Source organism: Pezoporus occidentalis, unplaced genomic scaffold (assembly GCF_034315485.1).
Source record: "Pezoporus occidentalis ecotype Australia unplaced genomic scaffold, CSIRO_AGI_Poc_V1 ctg60, whole genome shotgun sequence".
Taxonomy (NCBI): domain Eukaryota; kingdom Metazoa; phylum Chordata; class Aves; order Psittaciformes; family Psittacidae; genus Pezoporus; species Pezoporus occidentalis.
The window spans coordinates 2,264,877-2,276,925 of NW_026915944.1; the positions used below are offsets into that span (position 1 = coordinate 2,264,877).

General features: G+C 36.5%; 1 protein-coding gene across 30 annotated transcripts in view; it reads right to left on the reverse strand.

Annotated features, from left to right (window-relative positions):
* RBFOX1 (RNA binding fox-1 homolog 1) overlaps positions 1-12,049 on the reverse strand; it is a 1,275,045-nt gene that overhangs the window by 266,999 nt on the left and 995,997 nt on the right. For 2 of the 30 annotated variants that reach the window (XM_062639421.1, XM_062639422.1), the window contains exon 1: positions 6,179-6,472. The exons of 24 other annotated variants lie outside the window; for them this stretch is intronic. Coding sequence is in view for 4 of the 6 variants with exons in the window: in XM_062639429.1 (XP_062495413.1) it covers positions 6,179-6,322 (144 nt within the window). In the remaining 2 variants the exon portion in view is untranslated. Of the gene's footprint in view, positions 1-6,178; positions 6,483-12,049 lie in introns of those variants that run through there. 4 more of the 30 variants (XM_062639429.1, XM_062639418.1, XM_062639427.1 and 1 more) reach the window with 4 other exon arrangements.

A 12,049-nucleotide genomic window follows, 5' to 3' on the forward strand; every position in this document is an offset into this window, starting at 1 on the left:
TCCATCACTTTCATTTATCCTACTTATTAAATACTTAAAAAAATACCTTAAACGGAATTAATATTAACATGATGATAGTACTTATTTACCAGTTCAGAACGGCACTCATTGAAAGCAAAAATCTTCATCATCTAGTGTTGCATGGCTAATGGTCAAAAATCTAAACAAACAGAATGAAATAACGACCAATTGCCCTGCTTACAAAACTGCCACGAACCTTCCCTGGCATAAAATACCAGACCACATACATTTTTCAGAAAATAACCATCCACAGACGTGTCTAGCAAATAGCAATGAAGAGTGACAACTTAGGAAGAGCTCACAACAGAAAATCCAGCCATCACTTTTCAGCTGAAGTGTTTTAAAATGTTCAAAGAGCCTTGTTATAAAAACAATGATTCTAAGCCAAAAATATTCACCTGCGTCTGCCACGTGCAAGCTCCTTTGCAACTGCTCTGGCTCTTACAACCCAAAGCAGCAAGAAACCTTCTTAACTGATTCTGGTTGGCTAAAGGGGTTTGGTGTGGGTCTTGGTTTGTTCCCCCCCCCCCCCCCCCTTTTCTTCTTCCAGTGTTTAAAGAGGGGAGCACTTAACTAAAGCACCTCCTCTTGCTATTGTGAGAAGAGACTTTGTTTGACAAGCTGTCGTTAAATGCCCCTAAACAAGCTCTCATTCAGAATGAGTACTGCTATAGCACTTGATCTCTAAGCCACTTCTCATTAGTCTTTGGAAAACAACAAAACAGCTCTTGTGAGAAAAAATATTTGTCAACATGTAAATTTGTCTTGAATCAGAGGTGAAGTCTCGAATACCAACTTCGAAGTTTATTGGTGAACACGAAACCATCTTATTCACCCCCTAATTAAGATAAACAGCACATCAAGGCATCATTCCTTACTTCTGCCTTAACCGTACTTCGGGACTCAACAATTGCACTCCCACCTGGGGGTCGGTTTCATTCCCACAGAATTCCCAGAGTGCCACACTGCCCCCTGAGGTGCACATACAGCCGCCTGTACAGTCTGTAGCATGGCAATTCTTTTATTTGTTTTAACAGCACTATGGTTTATCTGCCAGAGTACAGTTTTTTTACCCTACCATATGAATAAACAAGCACTGTTTCTCTTGAGGCAGGGAAGCTGGTTAAATGAATCAGAAAACCCTGAAAAGATTGCCTACCCTTGGTCCATCAGCTACTGGACAATTATTCAAGGCCCAGCTGTAAGAAAAACAGATGGTGAGTGAGCATTAGTAACATGGACTTCTTTTCACTCATGCAGTCATAAGCAGAGGTTGTATGTTCTCACATGAAAACTGTCATGAAATAGCAGACCGGGGAACAAAACTGTGCAAAGACTCCAGTTTATAAGCGAACAGATGCCTAAAATTTTCATGAGCTAAGGTCAGATAACTGATCTTACAGGAGAGCCACAGAGTGAATGAGTACTATAAATGGACTAGTAAAGAAAGGCAGTGTTCTCATGATAGATTTAAACAGTGTCATCATAAAACATCAGTTACTGAATTCAACTAACACAACTGCTCCTTTGAAGGCTCACTGAAGTACAAAATGCAAAACACACATATTCAGAACTGCAACTGTAATGGTGGCATTCAGCGACTGGTATGCTTGTGCTCTATAAAAGGGGTAAACTGTAGGCAGGAATTGCCCATCCATTCTAATTCTTTACATAACTTTAGCACAAAGATAATCTGTTCTAATCCTTATTCCATTATTGATGATATTGACTACATCAACTGAAAAGGCTATCAAATAAATCAACACTGAATTAAGCCATGAAGAAAGAATTTGATAAAAAGTGTTTCAGGCTCCTATAAATCATGAGATCTAGAAGCATGACATAAGTAACTGAGTGGGGAATTCATCTTTTCTCTATAGCCATAATGCTTAAAGCCCAAATAAAATTACACTAATTTACCATGTAAGCACTAATGGAATAGCTGGGGTAGAGATGGGGAGTTTGTTGGGGTTTGTTTTGTTTTCATGGTAGATTTTTTTCACCATTGATACAAGAGCTGTACCGTGAACTACTTTCTTGTTAAAGACAGAAAAGGTTGATATTGAAGTTTCAGTTCAATTGTTTTCGATCTGTGAATGTCCACTATGAGCAATTGCTCCATTTAAGAGGAATTACCCTTTGTACAAACCACTTCACTATTTAAAACAAAGCACATCTATCATCATTAAACAGAAAGAAAAAAAGTACCAGTTTTAAAATAATGACAGCAGCACTGTACAGAATGACATGGAATATTATGTGATGCTTCAAAACCACAGGTGACTTTGTGACTTTACTCAGAAAATAACAGCTAAATAACTCTACGTCCAGGCAAGTATCTGTCACAGGGAAACATCAGTTAACAGAACTAAGCCTCCATTAATACATGCTAAATCCCAATTTACAAGTGGTCAAAAAATTGCTGCAAAAATTACTTCCCGCTAGCACTTGATTTAAGCTTGTGGTCAGAAATTATTTCTTGCATCAATATGCACTAGTAAGGAGAAGAAAATAGATGTATTTAGCTGTTGCTAACACCATAAATATAACCAAATGATAGAGTGCACTGCAAATCCAAGTTCCCTTTTCCTGTATCTTTAAATACTGACACCAGGTAAAATTCTAATCCAAACATATCTACTATTTTCCCAATTGTCCCTATCTTTATCATGATACAGTAAAAACTTGCAGATCAAAACCATGTATTCTCTTTCCGTTTGTTGCTGCCACCGATACAGTCATTTCAGTTCTAATGTTTGCAAACTCTTTCTGGATTTCTAAAGTTAGAAGCATCTTAGTAAGAGAACAGCCAAATATTTCAGACCATTTCAAATAGCCTAACTACCTTGGAAGCATCCTTCAGTTTCTGATGTCTTTTTCTAGTGAATATCTGATTAACAGTTCATCTATAATGTGAACTAGGCCTCTGAACTTTATTTATTTTCAATTTTATTTTCAACAGTTAGGCTTTAAATGTTTTTTAGCATCCTGTACGCACAAACTGTTTTTAAAAAAGATTCAGTTCCTCACTAAGCTCTTAAAACATTATATATGTGCATAATCTGTCAGGTATCAGAGCAAATACTTAAGTTTTTCACCCTGGACAAGTAGTAGAGCACTTCTGTATGTACTCTGTGGAAAGCACTTTATCCATTTATACTAAATAAACTGACGAAGCAGTGTTACTTTAGCAAATAAATAATGGCCAATACCAAATGACTTCCAAAAAACGGATTTTCCAAAATGACTACTACAGCTCCACAGAAAACTACCATAATTGTGGCCACATAAATATTTATTGTCAGGAGGGCTCATCTGCCCAAGTTGAGAAGAACATGATGTCTTTTATAGTCTTTCAGAAAAGACCTATCCAATTACAAAAGTTACATGAGACAGAATACTAGGGTATATGGCAGATACACACAAAACCAGAGAACAAATATTTTAACAGATTCTAAATAGTAAAGTTTAAAAACTAAGAGCTTACTTATAATATATATATCTGAATTAATTTTAATTGAGGTGCAAGTGAGCAGACATATTTGAAGTGCAATTTATAGAGTCCTCGGTAAGTTCACATAGTGTCTCTATACTGCTGGTCACTGGGTCCACAGGCAGGGGGAAATCACTAGTTATTAAATTGCCACATAAAGCTCTTAAGTTATCAGTATTTAAGATCAATACACAACTTTGTAATATCTACAGTTTCACTGAAATAGTGATATGTGCCCTAAACATATAAATCTTTTTGTAGGCTTGCTAGAAATTATCAGATATGGGGAAAAATAGTAAAAAAAACCCCGAACAACCAAAACTAACTAAGCCCAGTTAGACTGGCATGGTAAAAGTTTATTAATATTTTTCAAAAATATAAACCAGTTCTTAGTCTTTCCTATTTGAAACTAGAACCATGTTACCTTAGCTTTGTAAGCGATGTCACTACAGTACTATCTTTCTGCCTGACTAATTTTGAGATAAAGTAAAATTGTTCCTAAGAAATACTTAACCAAATACACAAAACAATAAATCATATCTGGATTAAGATGAAAATTACCTCTCTAGGAATCCAGAATATCTAAAATGCCAACCAGCGATCAAAAGAAACAAGCAGAGAATTTTAAACCTGTGAAAATTATCATCAGGCATTCAGATGACTTTTAAACTTTAAACATAATTGTGATTACTAGAGGCAGAATGATCCCAAACTGACAATAGGATTAACCAGGCGAGAAAGCCAACACTTAAAAAAGAGAAAAAAAAGATACTCTCAGTGTGCCAGTTAATCCACTTAAAGAGTTAAAAATTATCCGCTAGATACAGCACTTTGTGAAGTGCATTAGCAATCACTTCTCATCTTTCTCTCAAATGGAATAGATGGAATTGAATTCACTATTTTAAAGTAATCATTATGGTTGCAGTTTCTTAAACCTTAGAGCAGTGTTATACTATAGATGTGTCTGCATAATGATACTGCAATACCTCATACAGGAAGGTTATTTTAGCACCTAATCTCATCTTTAAGTTATCTTTTATCAGCTCCTTGTGTGGCCATGTTGACCTCTCACCTTAATTCACATTTTTTCTTCCAAAAGCTGGATCTTTACCATACAAATTGCTGTTTGCCAAACTCAAATGAACAAATCCAACAAAACACAGGAGTACATTTTGTATACTAAGTGCATAAGTCACACTGGATCATTAAAACTGATCTACAAATGTAATTTCTAAAACATATCCAGAATACAAAAGTACTAAGAGAATGCACTTTAGTTAAGACATGCAATTTCTTTAAATATTAAATAAATCATATTTATCTGATGCAAATTCTAATTGCACACATACGAATCCCTCCCACATACATGTATAATCTAGGGCGTATACAAGAATCTGTTATTATGAACTCACTCCCATGCTCTAAGTCAGAAATGGTTTAGCCTACACTACTGAAGGAGGAAAGAAAACAAAGCTACAGAAGGGTTTATAATCTGTAAACATTTAAGTTCTATTCTCTCAGCAGCAATAGAAAACAAATATTCTGAAATAAAAATAAGCTTTAACTTTATCTCATCTTCAGGAACAAAAAGAAATACTGTAAAACATCATTCAGGCATTTGTAAATAAAGAAATAAAGTTAGAGATGGTTTCATGGAAGTCAATATGCATATAAACTATTGTAGTGGAAGTTGGAAGAAATGCCCCTATTTGTTACAGTAGGCACAAGAATTTTTTTCTCTGAAGTTTCAGCAGAAAGTAACAGAATAAACAAGATTAATCTTTTTTGCATTATAACATATTTCTGTCTTTGCTCTACATGCTTACTAGATGACCCTCTATAATGGTTGACTCAGTTATAAAATATAGTAGAATACAATCACAATTCCAAAATACGAGTTTAAAAAAGAATGTGTTATTATCCAGTTATTTATTTCATGTTGTAACAGAGAGAGGGTAGCAAATAATAAATAACTGGAGAAGGAGAGGGGTGGAAATATGTAGGAAAAAAACCCGAAGCCCTGAGGCAAAAATTACAAGAAATGAATTAAAAAAAAAATCTTAAAAATGGACTAGAAATTGGTATTATTTTCCTTGATATCAGACCATTTTTAAAACCCATTCCAATATACTTCAGTGATAGAAGTATTATTTCTGCACAGATACAGCTTTTTTTTTTTTTCTTTTTTTCTTTGGTGAACTAAAAATAAGCTTGATTTTAATCAGCAGCATGTTTCACACAGACTTAAAATTCCTGGCTTCAAAGAAGGCTTAAACAAAATTGCCATTGGGCACATTTACATTAGAAGTATAATTTATGCCTGCAAGTGAATAAAGAGCAGTCCTTTATGGCTGAAACTCTGCAACAGTATCCATAAGAAATGCAGTCAAAGTACTGTGTTAAATATCTACAAACAGCATCAATAGAGTCATTTAAAAAAAAAAGAAAGAAAAAAAAAAGAAGCTATGCAAAGGGGTTTATGCTCTGTTAAAACATTTTCTACTCACTCTCACCATTCTTAAGTGCAGGCACAACAGTCACTCCACACAGTGGGAGACATTTATACAGCCTATTCACAGAATATATATCTCAAAGATTACAAATCCCCCAAGCAATGCTGACAAAGCAGGCACTATAGGAAAAGAAAAAGTTAAGCAAACTTACCTGCTGTAAGTACATAAAAGTCAAGGCACAGGAGAGCTGGGGACACATGCCCACATTCGGCAGTGCCACGCAGGTTGCACCCGTAAGGGGATGCTGCATGGTGTTGCTCTGAAGCCTACGTAGAACAAGTGAGGGGGCTTGCATGCAAGCACGTTTGCCCTGTCTTGTCACTACGCTTTTTCCCTTTTAATTATTTAAGTAAGAAACAGTATTTCTTGAATGCCTTTTTCTCCCCGGCGCTAGATCCCTAAATTCATCGGCTAAGGCAACTTGGTAGGTTTAAACTACGAATTTTTAACAGAGGGAAAAAAAAAAAAAAAAGACACAGCCTGCAGCCTATTGATGAGCAAATGGAACTTCCTCAATGACAGAGAGCTGAAGCTTGTCTCACAACAGTAGCTGCTGACTAGTAGAGAGAGAGAGAGATTGACTCAGTGAGGTTCAGTCGGCTGGTGCTGATGCTGCACAGCTTCTCATTTGTCAAATGGGTCCTAGGGCAGGGTCTTTACCACTCACCAAAATTCAAATACTGCATTTTAAAAATCCCTGGAGAGGACAGGGAAGGAGAGAAAGTGAGTGCGCTGCATCACAGGCATCCATGAGATCTGGGCAATTAGTGTCATTGCCCAGCTGGGACTGAATGCCTGTTATGATTCTGCACGCACACACACACTTTTTTTTTTTCCCCCTCCCAGTACTCACACCTGACATAAAATGGGCTTTTCCCTTCTAAGCACAAAAGTATGAAGGCACAAAGTAGGGAAGTGAAAGAATCTTGGCTAGTCAAGAGGCTTCTAGCAAATATGCAGTGCTGTCAGTAAATGAGTTTTTTAAAATACACATTAATTTTGTATCTATGTTTCATTCACCAACTAGTTTCCCAGAGAAGCCTATAAAAGCATTACAGCAGAACTGTGAAATATCTGTGTAACCACTGCAGCAGAAACACTAGGAATAAAACAAAATTCTGTGGCATATTCTATCTACTTTACTTGGGGGGAGAGAAGCAGGCTTGGATAAAGACTGGATCTTAAAATTAGTCTAAACCCCATCTCCTCTGAAATTTCAAATATATTTGACAGCCAGTCAATCTATTCTAAAGAGCTGCCCTATCAGGTTACATGGAAAAATTACAGTTGCAATTTTCAGAATGTAATGTTTACTTTTTACTTTGAGAGGGATACTTCAAATTAGTATTCCACTCTTGCAGGCTTTTTCTCCCCCCCCCCCCCCCCCCCCTTTATTTTATGGAGTAATAATTATTCATTAGTAGGTCTAGTTAGTCCTTATGTAATAAAGTAGGATGTGACCTGCAAATCAAATAATTTATATTACAGTTTGTCCTTGAGGTTCTATATTACAGGTTTATATTTTATTTTTTTTTTTTTTTACTCCTTAGACACAACTTGGGTATAACAGAGCCCTATTTTTAATTACAATTTGACAAATGAATTAAATATTAATTCTTCAGGAAAGGTCAAACCTCAAAGCATCACCTGAGCTTTTGAAGGGGTTCCTTTTAAAAAGACTGCAGAAAATGTTCAGATTACCTATTTCTTAGGATAGCTGACTCCCACAAAAAAAACCCACACCTTAGATCAACAGTTTAATGTTAACAACAACAAATAAATAACTCACATGCAAGAGAAGCTCACTTCATCAACAGCATAACTGGTTTCATATTAAGATCTACCCTTAAAAACAAATAATACCCCCCCTCTTCATTGGAAACAGATAAAAAAGTCACTGCAACTGAGGTGCTATATTAAAAAATATTCCTTTTCATTGTGCATGTGCACACACATACCTGCACCCACACAAGCTTCAGAGACTGATTTAGATCCACTAAGTCTTCTTCATGCAAAACCGACAATTTTCCAGCAGAATCAGTTATCACACAAGTTTCTTTTCAAAAGCAGTCAATACAACAAACCCAGTGTATTTACAACTCAGCAATCAACACCAAAACAATCATGCACAAACTTACAATACAGGGATTGTAAGCTTAAGAAGCACCCACACTTTTTCAGTTTATCATGGACTGATCTACTAGAACAGCCTAGATAAAGTGATCTGTGCTGTTCTGTATCAGAAAAAAAAAACCAAACACCCCCCGCAAACAACCCCAAAACTAAAAAAACAAACCACCAACATAAAAGCCCACACACACCACAGAGCAAAAGAGAGAGGGAGGAGGAGAATCAAAGACTCTCTCTGCCCTTTCTCCTTTTTTCATTCTTTCTCTCTGCCTTCAGCAGTCTCCTGTTCTGACAGGAGTATGTCATGCTTTTCTTCATTTTTTTTTTTTTTCCTAGCACAGAGAGGCTGTTATTCTGCAAATGACCTAAGCTGATAGAATTTTCCCTTCAGCTCATTTTCATATGAAATACCATAAATAATACATGGTACTTTAATCAGACCTTATCAAAATGTTTAATGAAAAACAAATACGTTATGTAAGGAGGCAAATAACCAACTCGTTCCACATTATGTCAGATCCAAAGGCAACATGATTCCAGCCAAACCATTTGAACTATATAAATCTATCCAATTTCCCAAAGTGAAGTTCTGGAACATGGTGATGGTTAAGCAAAGTTTCTTCTGTCTGTTGCACTATTTTATGGCTAAAAGGACATCCATAAAACAGATTAAATTCTTAAAAGCAGTGTGTTGAACAATTACTTCAAGAGAATTTAGTAGCGTAAATGGAGCTAATTTTAATTGTAAATTTCTCATTGGTCTTTTATCCTTAATTTTCACACTTTTCCAAGTAAGAAAAATATGACCCAAAATACTATTATTTTGTTACAAATGTATATTCAGATTATTAAAACTAAAACATTAATGTTTTAACTATCCAAATCATCTCTATACAGAGAAACAATAGATAAACATGTGTAATTCAGTAGTGCATAAGACCTAAAAAAGGAGAACTCCTGAGCTTGATATATGCTACTTCAAGAGATGCAGGGCAAAGTCATTGCCAGTTTTCATCCCTTCCAAAGATAACTTGTCGTTATATCGAAAAAGAACAAAAGGTAACAAAATGTGTTTTATTTTTATAAGAATAAAATCAATGTCTCTTCTTTAAAGCCATTTCCTTGTCTATAGGCACTCTTCTAACAAACCCAACCCATTAATCATAACCACATTCTAAGTTATGGCCATATATACAGTAAGTACCACCACAAGTCTGCCAAAGATCCATGAATGAGTGTACACAATCTGACCTTCTATCCTCACACACACTGACAGTATCGTTGTAACTACTATGCAATTTCACAGAACAGCATATAACCCATCAATATCTTATCTGCAAATTATTAACATCTTGATTTTTCCCTTATTCTACAAAATTCAATGTGTGCAACTGCAAAGCCCACATTACCTACAGCATATAAACACCTTCCAGTTACCCCGGCGCTGCTCTGCTGGGTCAGTAACTGAACCCAGTTGTCCCACACTCAGTTACTGATATCAATTACATATCAATTAGCAACAACTACAAACCTTGTTCAAAATAAAAGAAGGCTACCGATCTACACAGTCCCAGCCATCCTCTGTGGGAGTTCAATTAGAAATGGAGAAATAAAAAGTTCTTCCACAGTAATAATAGATCCACCTCATGCGCAATGCCTACTATATCACCGTGAGAGGCAACACTTCCTTTTCAAACCTATTTGGATTTTCATGGTATACAGCACAGGCAGAGAACTTGCAGATATGCACCCTCTTCCCACATCCAGAGGGACTGCCATTTAAAAAATACCAATATGCTGAACTGTCTTGAATATGCAAATAAAACCAGGAAACCAAAGAACCTCTGAAACAAAGAAGAAAGCACCAACAGCATTTCTCACAGCTAATATACAAATACAAAAACACTCATCATTTACAATGCATTTAGTATAACGTGTTTCATTCAAAATCACCCATTCAATTTGTGATGTCATAGTCAACTTCTACTTCTCAAGACTTAAGTTCAAATTTCATATTTACAAACATTCAACCCAAAAGTTCACCACTAGAATTATCACAGCAAACTGCCTAATCACTTAAACCTTTTGCATCAAAAAAGATCTGAAACAGATCACCTGCAATACCCCACACCATTCTACACTTCAAACTTATTTTAGTTCCCTACACTAGCAAATTTACACATTTAGAAAGCAGGCACTATTATAAAGATTGCATGACTCCAGACATCAAGCATTTAGAAAACCTCACCACAACGACATATTAAATTATCCATACAAAGAATGTATGTATCTTCTCTACTTTATAAAATGGCTGATGTGGTATAAAAATAATTTAGGCAAGTGGTACAGAAACTAGTAGTAGTGCAGTCCTCTCTCCAAGCACTCCTTTTCTACCACCACATGGAAAAATAGCTCACAGAACTTCAAGCCAGGAAAAGCAACATATTACAAGCTTAAAAATAGAATGCTTCATTAACATATTTTGACAAATTGCTAGCAACCATTAATATCTCTGCTATTATTCCACACAGTATTCTGTTTTTTTACATGTGTGTTACAATTTGTTAAAGTAAACTAGGGAAACATCACTGATCTTTTTAAATATTTTGTTTTGTCTAAAAGAATAAATAAAAGGGTTTTTCTCTATTCTTTTTAATTAATGGGTGACCTCTCATCCTTCCAGTGATATTTTCTGCTCATGAAAATCTCTATTTCTAATTCAAGGCTTCTGTTAAGATTGCTTTTCTGTACTAGGTCTTTGCAAAAAGATCAAGACATTCCAGAGGCTCATGGTTACCTCAGGCAAGTAAGAATCACTAATTCTCTGTTTCTATTAAGCACTGTGTTATGTCCATTGACTCCTCCAGTATTTCAGACCCAATGTCTACAAAGACTCTGTAGCACAATTAACCTCTTCAGCACCACTTAATTCATATTTCATTAGCATTCAGCATTAACTCTCTAGACTTTTTACAAGATAAGAAACCAAGAGCCCTTATTCCCACCAGTGTGTTCAGGGTGGGGGTGGGTAACACAACAAAATAAATGAAAATTAAAAGTTCGTATCTTAAAGCGTGAGAGACACTTCCAAACAGAAGATGTATGTTCCGTGACAGATCTTATTTTCCTGCCCTACAGTATCTAGACGTTGTTTCTACAGCAAGATGCGGGGGGAACAAGGGAGAGGAAAGGATGGAAAGAAACAGGCCTAACAATCCGATCCTGACTCGATTTTGTATGAGTTGACACCCATGTGTGTCTTAAAAACTCTCCAGATTCACGGGTGATGTTTCACTGTAGAACGCAAGGTCAGCAGCCTAACCTACGAGCCCTCTTTCCCCGCTCAGCCCGAGCTCAGCTCCGCTCGGAGGGCTGTCCGTCCCAGCGCTGCCGGTACTGCTATACCAGGAACTCCATCTAGTGGAAACGCAGGTTATGTCAACCCTCGCTTAAAACAGCTGCTCAAACATACCGAGCTGTGCCCGAGTTTTGCGGGTGTCAACGAATCTGCTACTCCATTTGTATAACAGATAAAAGAAAGCAAAAAGTATTTTATCAGGACACTTGTGTCCCAGAAGCGTATGATTATGCCTAGCCACAACAGTGCACTCAAGGCACAGGATGAGGTTTCAAAGCACCTTAAATTACTTTGGGATTACCCTTCCCTGCTTCCATCTATGTGTTGCCATTGTACATCTTATGCTACCATTGGCACAAATGACTCAGTTGCCAGACAACTGGAAAGACAGTATGGCTGATGACTGAAGTAGCAAAAGCTTTCAGAAAGCACTTGTCACCCAACAGCACAGACATTATTGTTCAAACTGAGGAAGGAATGCACCAAGCTGAGCAGGAAGCAGTGAGTGCAGCAGCCCTGATTTAGGAAAGTTTA